At 44.3% G+C, this 24,102-nt stretch overlaps 1 protein-coding gene across 2 annotated transcripts in view; it reads right to left on the bottom strand.

Moving 5' to 3' along the window:
* Nucleotides 1-9,359: 9,359 nt before the first annotated feature.
* Nucleotides 9,360-24,102, bottom strand: part of HNRNPC (heterogeneous nuclear ribonucleoprotein C) — a 1,329,577-nt gene continuing 1,314,834 nt past the window's right edge. For both annotated transcript variants that reach the window (XM_044058018.1, XM_044058019.1), the window contains one exon: nucleotides 9,360-9,626. In XM_044058018.1, coding sequence (XP_043913953.1) covers nucleotides 9,549-9,626 — 78 coding nt within the window. In that variant the 3' untranslated portion in view covers nucleotides 9,360-9,548. The remainder of the gene's footprint in view (nucleotides 9,627-24,102) is intronic.

Here is a 24,102-nt window from a genome sequence, read left to right as displayed (position 1 = left end):
GAAATGGCCGAATCTTTGGATGGCCTAGAAAGGAGAGAAGAACTGATACACGTCCAATAAGGAATATAGGAAAAGGAAAGGCATCACAGAACACTGTTATAGATCATGAGTCTAATGTGAATATGGAAGTAAGACCATCTGAAGAAGAACAGATTAGTCATACTTGGTTGGAACCTATAGAGGTGATGGATGTTCATGCCACCACATCCACAGAATCAGTATGCAAATCTGCAGAGATAGGTACGCTCCCTAAAAAAAGGAGCATTTCATGCTCCATTAACTCATCATTTGCGGGTTTTCTTGAAACAGAATCAACACAGGAATCCATGGGCCATGAGCCAAGACAGGAAAAGGAAGAAAACCATGAGTTAAATAATAACTCATTAGTGGTGAACTTATCCAAATACTCTGAGTAAAGAAAAAGTTAATGTTTTGGAAAAAGGCCTTAGCTTTATTCCATCTTTTAAGTCAGATCTAAGTGAGTTTGTGTTAGATTTGAAATATTTTACACAGAATGTAACTTTAAAAAATATTTATGGGAATAAAAGCAAGAGAATAAAACACTTAGAAATCCCCGTGTATTTGTTGAAAGACATGCCCTTGTTTAACTGACTTGCTTGAGCCCACCACAAAAATTCTCTTTGCAGACATGGAATGAGTGGGATTACGTCCTCTAGGCTTTGGCTGTGTTGGGACCATAAGCTTTTTAAGTACCATTGCAGCTTTCTCATATGAAGTCTTGCCAAAGGTATCAGAAGAATGCAAGATGCCATGAACCCCAGGGCCTGCAGGAATTTCCTTGCAGTCAGCTGGGAGAACTTTGCTAGGCCTTTGAAGTACTCTGGCAACTGCTGTTGTTTTTCCTCTGTGAGATAAGCCATCTGTGTTTTTGTGTCCAGTTTGGCTCCTAGGAAAATAATCTGTTGGGATGGCAGTAGTCTTGATTTCTGAATGTTGACTGTGTACCCCAAGGCCTGTAGTAATTGAATGACATAGTCCAAGTTTGCTATCAAGGTTTGCTTGTTGTCTGCTTGTATGAGGCAGTCGTCCAGGTAGGGGTATATTTGAATCCCCTGGAGTCTGCAGTGTGCCACTACTGATGCCAGGCATTTCGTGAACACTCTGGGCGCAGTAGACAAGCCAAACATCAATGCTGAGAATTGATAATGCTCTGTCCCTGCAAGAAATCTGAGGTATCTTCTGCAGCTTTGTCTGATTGGGACATGCAGGTATGCCTCCTTGAGGTCCAGAGTGACCAGCCAAGACCCCTTGCCCAGCATGGGAAGGAGTTGCTGCAACGTCAGCATTTTGAACTTTGGCACAATGAGATAAGTATTTAGAGTAGACAAGTCCAGTATAGGTCTCCATTTGTTTTCCTTTCTTGGAACAAGGAACAGTCTTGAATAAAAACCCTGGCCTTGTTCCTGTGGAGGAACCTTTTCTATTGCATTTATGTGTAACAGCTTTGAAACTTGAATGAGTGCCTCTGCCCTTAGATGAAGTGGCAGGTTTGGCATGCCTTGTCTTATTGGTAAAGTATGGAAGTGGAATCTGTAACCTTTGTCTATTAAATCCAGAATCCAGTTGTCCTTGGTTAAGATATGCCAGTTTTTTGAGAATAAGGATAATTTTCCACCCAAAGGTGCTTCTCTTTGAGCCTTTGTAGGCGGTATGAAAGTCATGTCATTGTGGTTGTCCTTGTGGTGCAGCTGGGCTGCCTGCGCCACTTCTTTGATTTGGTGGTTGCCATTGGCGGCCCCTGTAGGAGCCTCGGTATTGCCCTCTACCTCGGGCACGCCTGTTTTTTCCCCTTTGAAACTTGTCAGTGTCTGGAAAGGACCAATTCTTTGAAGGCCAATTCCTGCTGAATCTGGGTGGCTGAACCTGGAGGAAATCTTTGACTGTCTGTACTGATTTAGCTTTTTCCTCAATGGACTTCAACACATCTTGTGCATTAGCATCTAAAAGCTTCTGTTTTTCCAGAGGTGCATCAAGTAACTTTACTTTAACATGGTCTGGCAGTGGCTGTTCTTTTAACCAAGCATGTCTATGTATAACAGCCCCAGTCATAGCTGCCCTACATGAAGCCTCCAATGCATCATAACCACACTGAAGAAAATGATTGTTAACCTGCTGAGTGTTATGTACTAGATCCTGCAATGCCTTCATATCAGTAGGCTCAGGGGAGGCTAGCTTTTTCTGTAAGTCATCCAGTAAAAAATCCTGGTACTGAAACATATGAAAAAGGCATTTGAGTGACCTCATGGCCAGGGTGGTGGAGGTATAAACTTTTTTAACCCATCTCTCCAGGGACCTAGCTTCCCTATCCGCTGGCAGTGGATTCTTGGCTGTGGAAATAGCCACTCCCTTGGGGCCCTGTGAAATAGTTTCTAGATCCACAGAATGGGCCTTAAAGAGATGCTTGTGGGTGTCAGGGACCCTATAATATCTGTCTGGCTTGACAGGAGCAGGAGGGAGAGAATCAGGGTTAGAACTGGAGTCGGAGAAAACATCATCCAGGACATCCATAACTGGAGGGATAGCTAAAGTTCTGTGCTGGGGAAGCTTGAGGAAGGTACGTAGCCTTTTCCTGGAATCAGAGAATTCCTGACCCTGCCATTTGAAATGCTCCCTCATGGAGTGAAGGACTTCACCGAACGAAAAATCCTCTGGAGGAGAGGCAGAGGGAATTGATTCCTCAGCATCAGAGTCCTCATAGGCCTGGAAGGATTCTTCTTGGGTATCAGAATGCTCAGAATCCCCAGAGGCTTCATCTGAAGAGAGGTTGTCGGCCTGCTCAGTTCTGGGCCTTTTCTCTGCAGGTGGCTGAGAACCTCTGTCTGGATGAGGCTGAGAACCCCTAATAAGAGAAATTAGATCTGCAGCAAGAGACATGATCTGTTTATCAGAAGAAGGGGCCTGTGCAGTATGTTTAGGATGGGCCTTGGTTCAGGCGGTTCCCCAGTCGGCCCGAGTTCCAAAGTCTCGGTCCGGCGTCGGTTGCTGTCACCTCCTCCCTGACGTCAGTGCGACAGGGGTATATAAGATACAGCCGATGCCATTTTCTTCAGTTTTTCTTGCCCCAGATGTCAGGTGCCCCTAAATAGGTAGGCAATTCCATAAAACATACATAAGAAAAGCAAAAAAAAAAAAAAAAAATTACAGCTAGCAGTAAATAATCCCCATAGGTAGTAAGGGTAGAAGACATAGGTACGTACCAGCCAGTAAGACGGGAAGGAGGGAGGGTAACCTGGACTGCAGCAGTGTATACACTCGAACATCTACATTTATGGTAGATACAAAACTGTACTATGGTTCATCGTGTTACACTGCTGCAGTCATTACACTTGGGTAGAATCCCAAAGCTGAGGAAGGGTGGCTGGTTCTATAAGGCATTAGGGTGACTATAAGGCCCTGCAGCACTGCAGTGGCAAAGCCAGCTCTGGATTTAGAGTACAGAGGCAGATGGTAATGCTTGGTGAAGGTATGTACAGAACTCCAAGTTGCTGCTTCCAAAATATCCTTGGTAGGTACTTCCCTGAGGCAGGCAGTTGAAGTGGCTGTTGCCCTGGTGGAGTGAGATCTAATGCTGCTAGGAACAGGTTTTCTATGGTAAGTGTAGCAGAAACGTATACAATGTCCTATCCATTTTGAAATAGTCTGTTTTGAAATGGCTTTTCCCTGTGCTCCTGTAGCATATGCTACCAATAATTGCTCAGATTTTCTGAAAGTTTGGTTTTGTCCAAGTAGAAGCATAACTGCCTGTGAAAGTCCAAAGAGTGCAGTAGTCTTTACCCTTTATTCTGTGGTTTAGGATAAAAAGTTGGCAGGTGAGTAGTTTGGTTTAGAGACACACTGGATACCACCTTTGGCATAAAAGCAGGGTTAGTTCTTAAAGACACCCTGTCCTGGTGGAAAATGAGGAAAGGTTCCACTGCCATTAGTGCATGTAATTCTGAAACTGTTCGTGCTGATGTTATTGCCAGGAGCAGAGCAGTTTTCCAAGAGATATATTTTAATTCTGCTGTGTTGGCTGGCTCAAATGGAGGTAAAGTTAGCTACTCCAAAACAAAGTTGAGGTCCCAAGTTGGAGTAGGTGCTCTACGGGGCGGTCTTATGTTTTTAGCCCCTCTGAGGTACTGTTTTAACAGTGGATTAGAGAAAATTGCTGGATCCATGTTGTAATGAGCAGAGTTGGCAGAGGCGTGGATCTTGATGGATAAGAAGGAGAGTCCTTTGTCCAGCATCTCAGTTAGGTATTGTAGTATCTGAGGAATGTTTGGGACAAGATGGTCAAGGCTGTGAGCTTGGTTCCAGGCACAGAATCTCTTCCATTTATCCGAATAGGCTTTCCTGGTACTAGGCTTTCTGGCCTCCAGAATGACCTCCATACAGCTTTGGAGAGAGGCATTGCTTGCTTGACTAATGAATCTTCCATGCAGCTAGGTTTAAGGTATTTAGCTGGCTGTGTAGTATTTGTTTGTTGTGCTGAGTCAGCAGATGTGGGGTTTGAGGCAAAATCCAGGGTGTTTCTTGTGCTAAGCTCCTTAAGATTGGGTATCAGTGCTGGCGTGGCCAGTCTGGTGCAATTAGGATCATCTTTGGCTCTTCCTGCCGGGCTTTTATGAGTACCTTTGGCAGGAGAGGTAATGGTGGGAAAGCGTATACTTGCAGGTTCTCCCAGCTGAATGAGAGGGCATCCACTTTCCATGCTTGTGGATGGTAACTCCTTGTGCAGAATTTTTGCAGCTGGCAGTTTATTGCGGATGCAAACAGATCTATGTCCGGGCTCCACCATTTCTGTGTTATCATTCTGAATATTTGTGGATTCAACTCCCATTCGTGGGTATCCATGATGTTTCTGCTTAAGTCGTCTGCCAGTGTATTTTTGTCTCCTGGCAGGAATTGTGCTTGCAGATGAACTTGAAGGTTTATAGCTGTGTTCCACAAGGTCATAGCTTGTCTGCATAGGGGGTAGGAGTGAGTGCCCCTTTGCTTGTTTATGTACCACATAACTGTGGTGTTGTCTGTCTTTAGTAGTAGTTGTCCTGGATGCAGCAGGTCCTTGAAAGCTATAAGCGCATTTTGTACAGCTAGCATCTCTTTTTCATTGATGTGAAGATGCTTTTGCTCTGCAGGCCACGTGCCCTGAATACATTTGCCTGCCATGTGTGCTCCCCACGTGTAATCCGATGCATCTGTTATCAGTGTTTGCCTGGCTGTGGGTTGTGTAAAAGGCTGTCCCTTGTTGAGGTGACAAGCTTGAGCACACCATTGAAACTCCTGTTGAAGGCAAGGGATTAGTGGTATAACTGTTTCCAAACTTTGACAGTGTTGAGACCATACATTCTTTAGGTACCATTGTAGTTTCCTCAAATGCAGTCTGGCATATGGAATTAATAGTATGCAATATGCCATGTAACCCAAGGCCTGCAGAATTTTTCTTGCAAGGAGTTGGGTCTTTGTTGCCATCAATTGAAAGTATTGAGTCAGTTGTCCTTGTTTGTCTGGCGTGAGATAAGCCATCTGGGCCGCTTTGTTCAAGCTGGCACCCAGGAATATAATCTCTTGTGAGGGCACTAGTTTTAATTTCTTTTCATTTACTGTGTACCCTAGGCAACTTAACTTTTTTTTACAAATGCCAGATGCTTTAGAAGAATGTCCTTGCTCTCTGCTTGAATCAGGCAGTCGTCCAGGTACGGATAAATTTGAATTCCTTTCTGTCTGCAAAATGCAATTACTGGTGCCAGGCACTTTGTGAAGACCCTGGGCACAGTAGATAAGCCAAAGGGCAGTGCAGAGAATTGGTAGTGCATTGAACCCGCTATGAATCTGAGGTATCTTCTGCAGTTTTGTCTGATAGGGACATGCAGGTATGCCTCTTTGAGGTCCAAAGTCACGAGCCAAGCTTTCTTGCCCAGCATGGGAAGAAGCTGCTGTAATGTCAACATTTTGAATTTTGGATCATCCAGGTAAGTGTTTAGAGATGAAAGATCCAGAATGGGCCTCCAGGCTTTGTCCTTTCTGGGTACCAGAAAGAGTCTTGAGTAAAATCCTTGTCCTTGCTCCTGTGATGGTACCTTTTGAATAGCTCTCACATCCAAGAGTGCTGTAATTTGTTTTTGAGCCTCTGCCCATTGATTTGTTGGCAGGTTTGGTATTCCTTTTAACCTTGGCAGAGTGTGAAAGTGGAACCTGTAACCTTGAAATACAATGTTGAGAACCCATTTGACTTTTGTGATCATTTGCCAATTGTGGTAGAAGAGTGCCAGTTTTCCTCCCAAGGGGGCTGCCAAGAAGGATTTGTTTGGCAGCTGTAGTGGGAAGTCATTGGAGCTGTTTTTTATATGGTTGGGGCCTGTCTTCCCCTTCTTTCTGGCCTGATGCAACCCATTGTCGAGACCTGTAAGTGCCTTGTGTTTGACCTCTACCTCTTGGACGTCTGTATCTTCCCCTTTGAGGTCTGTCTGTAATTGGAAAGGACCAATTCTTAGTTTGCCAGTTTCTGCTAAATCTAGGAGGATGAACCTGCAAGAAATCCTTTTACCGTTTGCATAGATTTTGCCTTATCCTCCATTTTCTTTAATACCTCTTCTGCCTCAATTCCAAATAACACATCCTGCTGCAAAGGTGCATCCAATAATTTTGCTTTAACATGATCTGGTAATGTATGTTCTTTTAACCAAGCATGTCTTCTAATGACAGAGCCTGTAACTGCTGCTCTGCAGGATGCCTCTAGAGAATCAAAACCACATTGCAAAGTATGCTTTCCCACTTGTTCAGCTGCATGCAATAAATCCTGCATTTCTTTAAAATTAGGAGGATCTGATTCTGGAAGCATTTTTTTGTTTTAACCGAGACAGTAAAAATTGCTAATTTAGCACGTGAAACTGGCAATTTAAGGCTCTAATTGCTAAAGTTGCAGACGTATATACTTTATTTCCCCATCTGTCTAATGCTCTGGAATCTCTGTCAGAGGGAACTGGATTCTTGGCTGATGAGGCCTTAACTCCTTTGGGTCCCTGAGAAATAGTTTCAGGGTCAGCTACAGGGCTTTTATACAGAAATTTATGTGAGTCAGGGACTCTGTAGTATCTGTCAGGTTTAACAGGGGCTGGAGGTAAGGAATCAGGATTTAAGCTGGATTCAGTATACACATCATCCACGATATCTTACACTAGCGGAATAGCATGGGGTCTGTGTTGAGGTAATAAAAGGAAGTCTCTGAGCCTTTTCTTGGATTCTGAATAATCCTGGCCTTCCCAGTGGAAATGCTCCCTGATGGTATGTAGGGTTTCCCCAAAGGAGTAGTCCTCAGGCGGTGAGGCTGATGGAATTGATTCCTCAGCATCTGAATCCTCATAAGGGAGTAAAGAGTATACAAGGTCTGAGGATGAATTAGAAGAGATGGACACCTGGTCGGATGAGTCATAGTCTGCATCCTGTCTAGGCCTTTTATCAGGAGGGGGATGGGACCCCCTGATCAGAGTGATTAGGTCTTTGGCCACTTTGAGCATTTGTTTCTCAGGCATGGAGGCCTGTCCTGGAAAATGCTGTATTTGTTTCTTTGACTTTAAAGAAGGCTTAGACTTAGCTGAGGGTTTAATGCTTAACTGAGTAGGTCTGAAGACACCCTCTGTAGCTGTGGGTTGCTCAGCTACTCCGGATCACTCTGAAAGGTTAGTCTCGGTAGGCTGAAGAACTTGTGTGTCCGAAGGCCCAGCCATCTCCACATGGGAGTCCGAGGCAGCTTGAGGTTCTACAGAAGCGGTCGTCAGGGGCTGTGAAGGCGACTCACAGAAAACCGGACAACTGGTGACTGGCCTAGAAGAGGCTTCGTCTTTAGTTTTGGGCCTCGGATGCCTATCCTTGTCTTTCCGCTTTTTGTGTATTCCGGTCGTCTGAAGTTCCAACGGCATGGTATAATTGAATTTTCTACCAAAATAATGTCGGGCAAAATCAAACTGACGTTTAATAGTGCGCTTGTTAAACCTAGCACAAAACTGACAACCAGTGACGTCGTGGTCAGGGCCTAGGCATGGGATACAATAAGAATGGAAATCCTTATGAGGTATTTGCTTCCCACAAGAAATACAGTTAACTTTTACTGACATCGGTCTGAGGCAAGAAAAAGTTTCCCCAATAGGGTACTTAGCTTTGTAGAAGACTTTGGTTCTGGATTCGGAATGAAAATCTCAGGAGACAGCCGACCGGCACTTGCGAACTGCTTTTGCTCCGGGCACCGCGCGGCAAGAAAGACTGAAGAAAATGGCGTCGGCTGCATCTTATATACCCCTGTCGCACTGACGTCAGGGAGGAGGTGACAGCAACCGACGCCAGACCAAGACTTTGGAACTCAGGCCGACTGGGGAACCGTCTGACGGCCAGATAACCCAAGTGTAATGACTGCAGCAGTGTAACACGATGAACATCGATATTTCAACCAAGATTTTGATAAAGTTTTACTTTGAGCATTGACTTCAGCTGTGGAGGTGCGGCTTGATTTTCTTTGACTTCATAATTTTACCTACTTGCCGCTACTTTAATAGTGAGCTATACATTATCTATTTACTATATCCCATCAACATTCTCCGATATGGAAAGCTATCCCTGAGCTGCAGATCAAAAACTGCTTGGCTTCTTTGTACTCTGTGACTTTTTCCTTCTAACTTATCTGCGCTCAGTTATGGTGCTCAATACTCGTCTGCATGATGCACGATCTGCAGGATGCTTGACCTCCTTTGTTCGCCTCCTCCACTTCCTGCCATTTCTTCTCTATTTTCTTTACCTTTGGTTGTATCTGTTCCTATGTGAATCTCCCTTCTCCACTCATCGTTGGATTAGCATAAGAAAGGTTCATTTTCTTAAAGAAATGGCAAGGTGGTGGATAGGTGTACTTTGTAATCTTGCCCAAAGGGTAGAAAAAGACCCCAAATTATGCAAGAAAACATGACCACAAGCATACAGTAGCAGTTTTTGAACATGTTATATGTCGGTAAGTAAAAAAAAAAAAAATCCTGTTTTCATTCTGTAACTGCTGCTTGCTTGAATGTTGATGTTATAGTCCCATCACTAATGGTACACATGTACAGACACCGTCTACCAACTTCCAAGCTTTTCCCTATCAGAAGTGCGGCAAAGGACATGGACCAAAAAGGATTATCTAGAATATTGACATTTATGTGACCAATGCTAAAAGCTACCTTAGCAGTTTTGGAGGCACTGGTAGAACTTGCACGATAAGAGCATCTGCAATTACATTTCTTTATCCTTTCTTATTCCTGATAATTTTTGTCTTTCAGCAAGTAGTGACTCTGTCTCCATAAAATTACTAAAGTAAGAATATCCTAAAGCAGGCATTTAAAAACAATTAGTCATTTTATTGGTTTTCAACAGGTATCAAAACAAAGAAAACACAAAATTAAAACTCTAAGATGTCAACAAAGAACAATACTTGGGGAAACACAGCACAAAAAGTTGGGGTGCAGGGCAGAAGGATGGTCAAGCCAGGAATAGCATTTAAAATGCTGCAAAAAGTATTGGTAGTTTCAAGAGTCTTCCTCTTCATTGACACTGTCGGCATCCTCCTCACCCTCCTCTGGCTCTTTATCTTCATCTTTATCCAGCTGAGAAAAAAGAAAAAGTTATCATAAGATGCATATTTAATTACTTCAATGCAAAAAATAACATTTTAACAAGCTTATCTAAAATAAGACCTTCCTTAGTGGTCTATGATTCAGTTCATCCCCCCCCCCTCTCTCTCTCCCTCTCTCTCCAATAAGTCATTTTCTCAGAAGCCCCTACGTCTGGTGAACGTGGCACATACTCTGATTCGATGATCTACATTAAGATGAACTCCTAGGCCTGACCCCACCAGTCTGCCCCAGCATTAACACCACAATCCCTTCAAACTCTCACAGTACAATGAGGTTAGCAAGCAGGCAACTACATTTATTTATTTAGTGATATTTGGTACGAGGAAAGTCAGATGGGTTAAGTGTCCATTTTCAGAAGAGGCCCAGGGGGAACAGTTCCAAATTGTTACAAAAACCTGTACTCAAGACATGGCACAACTGTTTCCTTTAATGACAGATGGCACCCATTTGTCTGTGGTAATCTTTTCACAGGAGGAGAAAGATCTCTTTGTGGAGGAGGTATAAACTTTTTTAGCCCACTGTAGCACTGCTATCTTTGTCTGAAGGGACAGCACTGGCATTGGGAAGGACTTCAGAAGGCCTATATCTCAGGAGGGAAACTAGAGAAGGGTTCACAACAGGATTTTTAAAGAAAAACTTATGATCATCAGGGACTTTGTAAAATCTGTCTGATCTTTGGGAAGCTGAAGGCTGGGAGTCAGGGGCAGTAGAAGGGGTTTGAAAAGCATCCAAAAAAGCCTCACGAACAGAGGGTACAGGGGAAGGGGCTGGGGTACTCATTTCAAAATGTAATATCTTTTTTGCACCTCTGAGGTCTAGCTAGACTCCCACTCAAAAAGCTTCATCATAGTTAAGACGGTCTCGCCCTAACAAGCCTCTGCTAAAGAATCAGGTGAAAATGGAGTCATTGTCCAAAGAGACTTGGCAGAGAGTGGATTTGAGAAAAGTAGGTCAGAGATGGTCAGAATCAGAAGCCTCCTCATCTTCAGAGGAAGATGACTCCACAGACGTCTTTTGAAGGGTCGGGAGGGGGATGGGAGGAGAAAGTAGGTGGCTTCAAAGACAAAATAGCCTTAAACAAACACTGCGAGAAATCCAGCCATTCCTTCTGCCTAGAAGAGAGAGGAGGTTGAGGGAAAGTAACCTGTAAATTTTTCTGACACTTCTTATTTGGTGTGATGTCCACCTCTACTTAACGTGGTGGCTCAGTTCCCTGACATGCCTTCATTAGTTTACCTGGGATCTATTCCCTAATGAGGATCTGAGGGATGCCCTTTGGGCCCTCCAACAAAATGACTGGTTCACCTCTGTCTGCATAATCCACAGTTGTCAAGGCATCCGACACCTTACCAGTCTCCAGCGGGATCTTGGTACATGGCATCTGAGGAGGACTCAGACATACAGCAGCTTCTGAAACCTCAGTGGGTGTGTAGAAGTCAGAAGGGGCTGAACAAGTGTCTGGCCTAGGCCTTTGAAGCATTTTCTTAACTGGGGAGGCAGAATCTACCATCTTAGAGTGGGCCAAGCTTTTGAGACACTGGGTCTCCAAGAAATTGTTAAGCAAGGACAAACAGGACTGCAAAGTCATTGGTACAATGGACTGGCAGATGGAACAAGCTTTGTAATCGTGGTCTGCTCCTAAATTAAAATAAATAAATAAATAAATAAAAGACACACGGGATTTGCAAACTGCACTTGCACTTATTCCTCCTAGATGGCATCTAATACTGGCAAGAAAAACACAGAAAAGAAATTTAAAGGAATGTTCCCCAATGGGGCACTTATCTGAGTATTCAAAGCAACAGTACTAATGACAAAATGACAAACAGCCCGACGGATATGCAACCTGGATTCGGGATGGTGATGAAATAGTCTGAGGAATTATGCTTGTGTGACCACCCATACACCCTTACACTTGAGACTGGAGGCCACATGTCGGACGTATGATACTGGGAAGGTACAACTTTGGTACTCCAGCCATACGACAGCAGTGATAACCCATGCGTTAAGAATGCTGCAACAGTGACTTCAGTCAAGACATCACAGGTGCGTATAATGGCATTTAAAGATGGACAAGCAGATAGTTTTATAGTTGGTAAGAAACTGTGCATATGTTAGTTGATGGGGTAGTTCTAACCAATTTAGGCTTTTCAGGGCTATACAGTAGTGGGTTCTGAAACTGACGCAGTGAAGGCAGCAAAAATAAAAAATGAAAAGGAGTTAGCTGAAAGGCTCATGAAGAGAAAAGTACAGCAATGTCTACTTACCATAAATGTAGACGCTCGAGCGTCATCACGACTGCAGTAATGACAGCTTCAGACTTCCTGCTGCAAAAGCCCTTGGCTGGCCCAAATACCAGACACATTTTCTCCTCTTTCAGGCCACCAAAGTACAAGGGTCGTCAGCTGGTACACCTTCTCAGGTATTTCTTACCCATTCCAAGACTGAGGACCCCACTCTCCAAGCCCTAGGACAGGAACTTAAAACACCCAGTGTCCCAAACTAGGTTATGGCAAGAGATACCCGAAGAATGGCCTAGATGGAAAGGGGAAACAGGGTGCCCGACCCGACCCATAACTGAGACAGAGGGGAAGGTAGTGGACAGTGAAAAGACTCGAACATCTCCATTTATGGCGAGTAGAAAAGTGTGCTACATTTAGTGTTTCATGGTAGCAGTAATAACTCTCTGGGAGAATTCTCAAAGCTGTAGGGCGTGCGGCTGAAGATAGAAAAGTGTGCTACATTTACAGTGTTTCATGGTAGCAGTAATAACTCTCTGGGAGAATTCTCAAAGCTGTAGGGCGGCTGAAGATAGAAAAGTGTGCTACATTTACAGTGTTTCATGGTAGCAGTAATAACTCTCTGGGAGAATTCTCAAAGCTGTAGGGCGTCTTGGCTGAAGATAGAAAAGTGTGCTACATTTACAGTGTTTCATGGTAGCAGTAATAACTCTCTGGGAGAATTCTCAAAGCTGTAGGGCGTGCGGCTGAAGATAGAAAAGTGTGCTACATTTACAGTGTTTCATGGTAGCAGTAATAACTCTCTGGGAGAATTCTCAAAGCTGTAGGGAGTCGCTGAAGATAGAAAAGTGTGCTACATTTACAGTGTTTCATGGTAGCAGTAATAACTCTCTGGGAGAATTCTCAAAGCTGTAGGGCGTGCGGCTGAAGATAGAAAAGTGTGCTACATTTACAGTGTTTCATGGTAGCAGTAATAACTCTCTGGGAGAATTCTCAAAGCTGTAGGGCGTGCGGCTGAAGATAGAAAAGTGTGCTACATTTACAGTGTTTCATGGTAGCAGTAATAACTCTGGGAGAATTCTCAAAGCTGTAGGGCGTGCGGCTGAAGATAGAAAAGTGTGCTACATTTACAGTGTTTCATGGTAGCAGTAATAACTCTCTGGGAGAATTCTCAAAGCTGTAGGGTGTGCAGCTGAAGAGAAGAAGCTGAGCTGAGGGTAGAAGACCCAGAAACCTGCAGAGGCAAACCCAGCTCAAGCTCTACAACATTGACAGCTTGCGCTGCTTGGTAAATGAAGGATCTGAGGAACTTGTGGCTTCTTCCAGAATTTCTTTGATGCACACTCCTCTAATGAAGGCAACCGTAGTGGCTGTTGCTCTGGTGGAGTGGGTCCAATCTGATCTGGTACTTTTTAACCATGGTGCCTATAACAAAAACTGATGCAGCTAGAAATCCACTTGGATATAAACTGTTTACTAGTTAGTGCAAAGACACAACAAATAAGTTTGACTTCCTGAATTTTTTATCTTGTCCAAATAATACCTGAGCTGCCTGTGTACATCCAAAGACTGTAAGGTTCTCTCTTCTTTGTTCTGCAGGTCTGGAAAAAAAGGCAGGGAGAGGTATGGCTTGACTCAGGTTGAGCTCAGTAACCACCTTAGGCATAAAGCGGGGGTGGGGTGGGGGGGACGTCATATCCTCAGTCTTTTCTTGCCCCAGATGTCAGAAGGCCCTAAAAAGAAAGGCCAAAACCAAAAGACAGCAAAAAACCAACCAACCACCCCTGCACTAATCCTATTTACAATATTTACAATATTCACAACCCAAACCACACAACCGCCTCTAACTACAGAGGGGAAGGAGGGAGGGTAAATTGGACTGCAGCAATGTGGATCTTCGAACATCTACATTTATGGTAGGTACAAAACTGTACTATGTTCTTCATCTCACATTGCTGCAGTCCTTACATATGGGTAGAATCCCAAAGCAGAGGTAAGGGAGGATGGCAAAAAGTACAGTTTTGTACCTACCATAAATGTAGATGTTCGAGGATCCACATTGCTGCAGTCCTAACTATTGGGTAGTCCGCTGTCCCAGTCGGCCCGAATACCAAAGTATATGGCTGACGTCGGTCAAGGCGCATTAGACTGACGTCAGTACGTCAGGGTACTAATGCGCATGACCGACGTCATATCCTCAGTCTTTTCTTGCCCCAGATGTCAGAAGACCCTAAAAAGACAAGGCCAAAACCAAAAACTCCAAACACTCCTGCACCAAAAATATGTACAATATATACAAAATTACCAGAGTATAACCTCACCTACACAACCACCCTTAAACACAGAGGGGAAGGAGGGAGGGTAAATTGGACTGCAGCAATGTGGATCCTCGAACATCTACATTTATGGTAGGTACAAAACTGTACTATGTTCTTCATTCCACATTGCTGCAGTTCTAACTATTGGGTAGAATCCCAAAGCAGAGGTAAGGGAGGCTGGCAAATCATAAGGAAGCAGGAGCTGACAACATGCCTTGCAAAATAGCTGTGGCAAAACCAGCCCTAGATTTAGAGTAGAGAGGAAGGTGATAATGCTTAGAGAAAGTATGCACTGAACTCCAAGTAGCTGCCTCCAAAATATCCTTAGTTGCCACCTCGGTTAGAGATGCTGTTGAAGTGGCAGTAGCCCTAGTGGAATGAGGCCTAATCCCAGCTGGAATCTCCTTGCCATGATGGGAATAACAAAATGCAATGCAAAACCCAATCCACTTAGAAATAGTTTGTTTTGACACAGGCTTGCCCTGAGAACTCAAAGCAAAAGAAACAAACAACTGCTGAGACTGCCTAAAATCCTTAGTCCTGCTTAAATAATAACGCAATTGCCTGTGTACATCTAAAGTGTGCAAAATCTTTTCCCCTTTATTTTGGGGATCTGCATAAAAAGTAGGCAAATGAATAGTTTGGTTTAAAGCCACACTAGAAACCACCTTAGGCATAAAGGAAGGATTAGTACGTAATGATACCCTATCCTTATGAAAAATCAAAAAAGGCTCTACCGCCATAAGGGCCTGCAACTCAGAAACCCTTCTTGCAGAAGTAATGGCCAACAAAAAAGCAGTCTTCCATGACAAGTATTTCAATTCAGCAGAAGCCACAGGCTCAAAAGGTTGTAGAGTAAGTTTCTCCAACACAAAATTGAGATCCCAAGCAGGAGTAGGAGCTCTCACGGGGGTCTTATATTCTTTGCCCCTCTAAGAAATTGCTTGAACAAAGGATGCGAAAACAATGGTGGGTCACAATCATAGTGAGCTGAAATTGCTGCAGCATGAATCTTAATGGAAGAGAAAGACAAACCTTTGTCCAATAACTCAGTAAGATATTGAAGAGCCACACTCAAATTAGGCTCAGAAATCTCCAAATTGTTTGCTGCACTCCAAAATAAAAACCTCTTCCATTTTTCTGCGTACACTTTCCTTGTACTAGGTCTTCTGGCTTCCATAATCACATTTAAAACTTGTTGAGGAAGTTGAGACCTGCTGTGTTTCAAAACAGAATATGCCAGGCTGTTAGATGAAGAGAGTGAAGCTTGACATTGAGTAGGTGACCGTCCCTCTGAGACAACAGGTGTGGAATCAAAGGTAAAGGCCATGGAGGCTTCTTCACCAGACTCCTCAGTAATGGGTACCAGTGTTGCCGAGGCCAATCTGGAGCTATTAAAATCATCCTTGGCTTGTCTTGTCTGACCTTTAGAAGCACCTTTGGGAGAAGAGGCAGAGGTGGAAAAGCATACACATGAAGATTTTTCCAACTGAAAGAAAGAGCATCCACTTTCCAAGCTGTGTGATGAAATCTCTTTGTGCAAAACTTTGGCAGCTGGTGGTTTAGTGGAGAAGCGAACAGATCTATGTCTGGAGTTCCCCATGACACTGTCAATTTTCAAATACATGAAGATCCAGTTTCCACTGTGGGGATCCATGAGTTGTCTGCTTAACACATCTGCTAAGGAGTTCTGTGCTCCGGCAGAAACCTTGCCTGAAGAGTTAGTTGCAAGCTGAGCGCAGTCTCCCATAAAATCATTGCTTGCCTGCACAACGGTAAGAATGTGTTCCCCTTGTTTGTTGATGTACCACATGACAGTTGTGTTGTCTGTTAGAATCAACACCTGCCCTGGAAGAAGTAACTCCTTGAAAGCCATTAATGCAAACTGGACTGCTAACATCTCTTTCATGTTGATATGTAGATGCTGTAGTCTGGCAGGCCACTTGTCTTGTATCCACTTTCCATTTAGATGAGCTCCCCAAGCAATGTCTGAGGCATCTGTCGTTAGAATCTGACTCGCCTCTGGCCGGGTCACAGAGAGTCCCTTGTTTAGGTGACATTCCTGAGCCCACCACAAAAATTCCTTTTGAATGCAAGGTATTATTTGAATGACAGTGTCCAAATCCTGGCAGTGCTGTGTCCATACATTTTGAGATACCATTGCAGCTTCCTCATATGCAGTTTGGCATTGGGAAGCACCAGAATACAAGATGCCATGAACCCTAAGGCTTGAAGGACTGTCCTTGCAGTCAGCCCGGACTGAAGAGATAGTTGATGGAAGTAACTGGAAAGATTCTTTTGTTTGTCCGGGGTTAAAAGGCCATCTGGGCTGCTGTATTCAGTCTCACACCCAGAAAGCACATGTCTTGAGAGGGTACTAGACTGGACTTTATTTCGTTCACAGAATACCCTAGGCATCTTAGCACTGCTATCACATATTCCAAATGCTGTAAAGGTCTTCCTTTTCTTGAGCCAGAATCAGGCAGTCGTCCAAGTAAGGATAGATTTGAATTCCTTTTAGCCTGAAGTAAGCTATCACTGGAGCCAGAACCTTTGTGAATACTCTGGGCAGTAGATAAGCCAAAGGGCAATGCAGAGAACTGATAATGAGAATTTCCAGCTCAAAACGCAGATACTTCCTGCAACTTAGTCTGATAGGCACATGAAGGTAAGCTTCCTTGAGATCTAAAGTTACCATCCAGTGATCTTTGCCCAGCAGAGGTAAAAGCTGTTGTAACGTCAACATTTTGAACTTGGGAATGTCCAGATAAGTGTTGAGGATAGATAAATCCAAAATTGGTCTCCACGTGTTCCCCTTCTTCGGTACTAGGAACAGGCGAGAATAAAATCCTAGGCCCCTTTCTGGCACAGGAACTGGCTGAATGGCTCCTATTTGGAGCAACAGAGAAATTTGCTTGTGAGCCTCTTTTCTTTGTAGAGGAGGAATGTCTGGCATGCCTTTGAAAGGAGGCAAGGTAAGGAAATAAAACCTGTAACCGTGGTGAATGATATCCAAAACCCATCTGTCTTGGGTAATTAAATCCCAATTTTCTTTGAAAAGAGCCAGCCTTCCTCCCAAAGGTGCTGCCAGGCGAGAATGTACTGGCAGCTGAAAAGGTAGGTCATTGGGTCTGTTTACGAAAGGACTGACCCCTGCCCTCACCAGAAGTCTGAGCAGGTGAACTCCCTGTTCTAGGCCTAAAAGAACCTTGAGCTCTGCCCCTACCACGCCTAGACCTACCCCTAGACTGGGAATCATAAGCAGGATATGTCCATCCCTTAGTAGGCCAATTTCTACTAAACTTGGAGGCTGCACCTGCAAAAATCCTTAACAGTTTGCATAGACTTAGCCTTGTCCTCCATTTTCTTTAAAACTGCTTCCACAGGCGAACCAAACAACACATCAGACTGTAAAGGAGCATCCAAAATCCTTGTCTTAACATGCTCAGCTAAATTCTGATCCCTCAACCAGGCGTGCCTACGAAGAACAGAACCAGTGGCAGCCACCCTCGAGGAGGCCTGCACAGCATCAAAACCACACTGCAAGGAATGCTTACCCACCTGTTCAGACACATGAACTAAATCCTGCAACTCTTTACACTCAATACCTTCTGCCAGAGCATCCACCTTAGACTTCAATTGTGAAAGGAGATAATTCTGATATTTTAACATGTGAAACTGACAATTCAACGCCCTCATGGCTAAAGTGGAAGAAGTATACACTTACTTTCCCCATCTATCCAAAGCCCTTGCCTCTTTATCAGGAGGGACAGGATTTTTAACAACAGAAGCCTTCACACCTTTAGGCCCCTGAGAGACAGTTTCGGGTCTGCCCTAGGACTCTTAAAAAGATACTTATGAGCTTCAGGCACCCTATAGTACCTATCCGGTTTAACTGGGGCAGGAGGCAAAGAATCAGGATTCAGGAAGCCTCTGCAAAACATCTTCCACCACATTCAGAACAGGAGGTATAGCTAAAGGCCTATGCTGGGGTATAAACAAGAATTCCCTAAGCCTTTTCCTGGAATCAGAGAAATCTTGACCTTCCCATTTAAAATGCTCCCTCATGGAATGCAGAGTCTCTGAAAATGAAAAATCCTCAGGAGGAGAAGCTGAAGGAGTAGAATCATCCACATCAGAATCAGAATAAGGAGGATACTCCTGCAAGTCTTCAGCCGAAGACTCAGAAGCCTCCGAACACTGCTCAAAACTCTCAAACTCAGGTTCCACCCTAGGCCTCTTATCAGGAGGGGGCATAGAACCTCTAATCATAGTAATCAAATCCTCTGCCATTTTAAGCATATGTTTCTTAGGCAAAGACCCTGAAGCACTAGGAGAAACCCCCACTGAAGTTAAACTTGGCCTGCCTCTCAAAGAAGCCTTGGAAACAGAAGGGAGGCTCTAACCACCTTAGGAAGAGAGGGAAGAACAGCCACCTGAGAAGCCCCTTCAGCCTGGCCTACTTCCTGAGAGGACACATCCTGTAACAGTAAAGTCTCTCCCTGAGACTCCAAAGAAACTCCTGGCAGAACCTCCGGCTCCACTGAGCCTTCTAAAGAACCGGCGTCCGGGCCTGTCGCTTCTTCCACTCTAGGCTTTGCTGCTTTGTCCTTGCGCTTTTGGCGAAGCGCCGGAGCATCCGGCGGCATTTTATAATTACAACGCTTCCCAAATACTAACCTGGCACAGTCTAACCTTCTCTTAATAGTGCGTTTGTTAAATCTAGCACAAGAGCGGCATCCAACAACGTCGTGCTCAGGCCCTAAACAAGGTATACACAAAGTATGGTAATCCCTATGAGGTATCTGTTTCCCACAAGAAATACAGTTATTCACTTTTTCTGACATCCGGTTAAATACTGAGGCAAGAAAAAAACAAAATATTCCCCAACGGGGTACTTAGCCAACTTTGATTCGGTCTGAAACTCTGGCTTCAGAAACTTTCAGAACGCCAACCTGCACTCGCAAAACTGCTTCTGCATCGGACCATGCGGCAAAAAAGACTGAGGATATGACGTCGGTCATGCGCATTAGTACCCTGACGTACTGACGTCAGTCTAATGCGCCTTGACCGACGTCAGCCATATACTTTGGTATTCGGGCCGACTGGGACAGCGGACTACCCAATAGTTAGGACTGCAGCAATGTGGAATGAAGAACATCTATAAAGCATTAGGAGCTGCCAAAATGCCCTGTAAAATTGCAGTGGCAAAACCAGCCTTAGATTTAGAGTAAAGTGGAAGGTGGTAATGCTTAGAGAAAGTATGCACTGAACTCCAAGTAGCTGCCTCCAAAATATCTTTAGTTGCCACTCCCCTTAAAAAAGCTGTAGAAGTGGCAGTAGCCCTAGTGGAATGAGGCCTAATCCCAGCTGGAATCTCCTTACCATGATGGGAATAACAGAAAGCAATACAAAACCCAATCCACTTAGAAATAGTTTGTTTTGAAACAGGCTTGCCCTGAGAACCCAAAGCAAATGAAACAAATAACTGCTGAGACTGCCTGAACCCTTTAGTTCTGCTCAAATAATATCGCAACTGCCTGTGTATATCCAAAGTGTGCAAAATCTTGTAACTCTTTACACTCAATGCCTTCCGCCAGAGCATCCACCTTAGACTTCAATTGAGAAAGAAGATAGTTTTGATATTTCAACATATGAAACTGGCAATTCAAAGCCCTCATAGCTAGGGTAGAAGATGTATAGACTTTCTTTCCCCATCTATCCAAAGCTCTGGCCTCTTTATCTGGAGGAACCGGATTTTTTACAACAGAGGCCTTGACACCCTTAGGTCCCTGACTAACAGTTTCTGGGTCCGCCCTAGGACTCTTATAAAGATATTTATGAGCCTCAGGCACCCTGTAATACCTATCCGGTTTAACAGGAGCAGGAGGCAGAGAATCAGGATTAAGTGAAGCCTCTGCAAACACATCTTCCACAACATCCAGAACAGGAGGTATAGCCAAGGGCCTATGCTGGGGCAAAAGCAAAAATTCCCTAAGCCTTTTCCTGGAATCAGAGAAGTCCTGACCTTCCCACTTAAAATGTTCCCTCATGGAATGAAGAGTCTCTGAAAAGAAAAATCCTCTGGAGGAGAAGCAGAAGGAGTCGAATCATCTGCATCAGAATCAGAATAAGGAGAGTACTCCTGCAAGTCTTCAGAAGACTCAGAAACATCCAAGCCTGCTCAAAACTCCCCAACTCTGGCTCCACCTAGGCCTCTTATCAGGAGGGGGCAAAGAACCTCTAATCAGAGTAATCAAATCTTCTGCCATTTTAAGCATGTGCTTCTTGGGCACAGACCCTGCTGCACTAGGAGAGACCCCAACAGAAGCTAAACCTGGCCTGCCTCTGGGAGAAGCCTTGGAAACAGAAGGAGAGGGCCTAACCACCCTAGGAAGGGAGGAGTACAGTAACTTGGGAAGCCCCTTCAGCCTGACCTGCCTCCTGAGAGGCCACATCCTGCAATATCAAAGTCTCCCCCTGAGACTCCAGAGAAGCCTCCGTAGGAACCACCGGTTCCTCTGACTCTAAGAACCGGCGTCCGAACGGACGACTCTTCTTGCCTGGGTTTAACTGCTTTGTCTTTGCGCTTCTTGAAGCGGGCCGGAGAATCCGACGGCATATTATAATTGCACCGCTTCAAGACCAGCCTAGCACAATCTAACCTTCGCTAATAGTGCGCTTATTGAACCTAGCACAAAAGCGACACCCAACAACGCCGTGCTCAGGCCCCAAACAAGGAATACACAAAGAATGATAATCCCTATGCGGTATCTGTTTCCCACAAGAAATACAGTTATTCACTTTTTCTGACATCCGGTAAAACACTGAGGCAAGAAAAAACCAAAATATTCCCCAACGGGGTACTTAGCCAACTTTGATTCGGTCTGAAACTCCGAACTCGAAAAATTTCAGAACGCCGAACGGCACTTGCAACGCTGCTTCTGCATCGGACCATGCGGCAAAAAAGACTGAGGATATGACGTCGGTCATGCGCTTTTGTACCCTGACGTTCTGATGTCAGTTTTAAGCGCCTTGACCGACGTCAGCCTTATACTTTGGTATTCGGGCCGACCGAGGACAGCGGACTACCCATATGTAAGGACTGCAGCAATGTGAGATGAAGAACATCAGGTCTATCTCTGGGATCCCCCATTTGTTTCTCAACATGTTGAATATCTTTGGTTCCAGTTTCCACTCATGTGGGTCCATGAGATTTCTGCTTAGGTCATCTGCCAGTGTATTTAGCTTTCTTGGCAGGAACTGAGCTTGTAGGTGCACTTGGTAGCTCAAGGCTGTGTTCCAGAGCCATGGCTAGTCTGCAGAGATGGTATGAGTGGGTTCCCCCCTGCTTATTTATGTACCACATAACCGTGGTGTTGTCCATCTTTACCAATAATTGTCCTGGAAGAATGTGGTCCTTGAAGGCTATAAGAGCATTCTGTACAGCTAACATTTCTTTTTGATTGATATGCAGGTGCATCTGACTTGGGTTCCATTTGACCTGAATGCACTGCCCTGCCAAGTGAGCCCCCCATGCATAATCTGATGCGTCTGTTGTTAGGGTTTGGGCGGCAGGGGGTAGAGTGAATGGCAGTCCCTTGTTTTGGTGGCAGGCCTCTGCCCACCAAAGGAACTCTATCTTTAGACAAGGAATGATAGGAATCATTGATTCTATATCCTGAGAAAGTTGACACCATAGGCTTTTTAGATACCATTGTAGTTTCTTCATATGCAGTCTTGCATATGGAATTAATAGAATGCAAGAGGCCATGAACCCCAGGGCTTGCAGTATTTTCCTTGTCGATAGCTAGGTCTTTGTGGCTAGTAGTTAGAAGTAGGTTGTCAAATGAACTTGTTTTTCTGGCGTGAGGTAGGCCATCTGGAAAGTTGTATTCAAGCTTGCTCCCAGGAATACAATTTGTTGGCAGGGCACAAGATATGATTACTTTTCGTTTATGGTGTACCCCAGAGAAGTTAGTACTTTCTTTACAAATGCCAGATGATTTCATAGTATGTCCTGGCTTTCTGCCTGAATTAGACAATCGTCCAGGTATGGGTATATTGGAATATTTCTTTGCCTGTAAAACACAATGACTGGAGCTAGGCACTTTGTGAATACCCTGGGCGCAGTAGATAAGCCAAAGGGCAGTGCAGAGAACTGATAGTGCATGTAGCCTGCTCTGAAGCGTAGGTATCTTCTGCAAGATTAACTTATTGGGATGTGCAGGTAGGCTTCCTTTAAATCCAGTGTTGTCAACCAGGCATCGTTGCCTAGCATGGGAAGCAGCTGATGAAGAGTTAGCATCTTGAATTTTGGGATTACCAAAAAGGTGTTTAGGATAGACAGGTCCAGGATAGGATGCCAGGAATTGTCTTTTCTGGGTACCAGGAAAAGTCTTGAGTAGAAACCTTGCCCCCATTCTTCTTCTGGGACAGATTGAATAGCCCTGATGCTTAGAAGAGAGAGAACTTGCTTTTGAGCCTCTGCCTACTGATTTGGGGGTAGGTCTGGTTTGGTGCTGGTAACGTGTGGAAGTAGAATCTGTATCCTTGGGATACTATATTTAAAACACATTTGTCCTGGGTAATGAGTTCCCAATTTTTTGCCTGCAGGACCATCTTTCCCCCTAAAGGAACAGTCAGTTGAGAAGGGCTTGGAAGGTTTTAAGTCATTGAGACAGTTTACCATAGGGGGGAGTCTTACTACTCCCTGCTTTGGAAGTGGGAGCCCTCCACTGCTTAGGCCTGTGAGTACCTTGGTATTGAAGCCTGGGTGTTCTGCTGGTTCTGGGTTTGGACTGAAGGCCTGGAAGAGGCAGGAAAGGACCAATTCTTAGAGGGCCAGTGCCTACTAAATCTGGGAGGCTGTACTTGCAGGAAACCTTTAACAGTTTGCATAGATTTAGCTTTTTCCTCCATCTTTTTAAGTACTTCTTCTGCTTTGTTGCCAAACAGGCGGTCTTGGTTTAAGGGAGCATCCAGTAATTTTGCTTTAACATGATCTGGCAGAGATTGCTCCTTAAGCCAAGCATGCCCTCTAAGTACAGACCCAGTGACAGCAGCCCTGCAAGATGCCTCTAATGAATCAAGACCATATTGCAAAGTATGTTTTCCAACTTGTTCAGCAGAATTAGCAGGTGGCCTAATGGTTAAGGTGTTTGCCTTACAAACACAAGGTGCAGGGTTTGAGTCTCACAAGGGATAATTGGCTAGGCTTAAAATGGCTCGCAAGGGCAGTTAGCTTAGTACTAATCTATGAACCTATGAACCTATGAATACATTAAATCTTGTAATTCTTTTATTTTCAGCACAGTCAGGAATCAACATCATTTTCTCTTTAAGCAATCCAATAACATGCTGCTGATACTTTAACATATGAAACTGGCAGTTTAAGGTCCTATTGGCCAAAGTTGCAGAAGTGTATACCTTCTTACCCCATCTATCCAGCGCCATGGAATCTCTATCAGAGGGGATAGGGTTTTTGGCAGTAGTAGCCTTAAGAAGCCTTCGATACTATCTCACACAGCCTGCTCTTAACTAACCTCTCCAAACTTTACCTATCTTCCGCCTCTTTGAACTGGTTCTCTAGTTATCTATCTAACAGAAACCAAGCTGTAAAATGGAAAAAAGCCACCTCCTCTTTCCTTAGTACCCCTACAGGAGTTCCACAAGGCTCCATACTTGGTCCTCTTCTCTTCAATATTTTTATTAACGACTTCCACAAATCAATCCCATTCTCTAGCATCATCCAATATGCAGATGATTCAACTATCATCTGTTCTGCCTCTTCTATCACTACAAAAACTTACTCAAGATGCCTTCTCTTCCACAGAGCAATGGATGCTAAGTAATCATCTAGCTCTCAATACTACCAAGACCAAACTA

This window comes from Protopterus annectens, chromosome 16.part0, assembly GCF_019279795.1.
Source record: "Protopterus annectens isolate FY-2018-M chromosome 16.part0, PAN1.0, whole genome shotgun sequence".
NCBI classification, from domain to species: Eukaryota; Metazoa; Chordata; order Ceratodontiformes; family Protopteridae; genus Protopterus; species Protopterus annectens.
The sequence above is the reverse complement of the archived record's forward strand: the minus strand, read 5'-3'. Positions and strand labels throughout refer to the sequence as shown.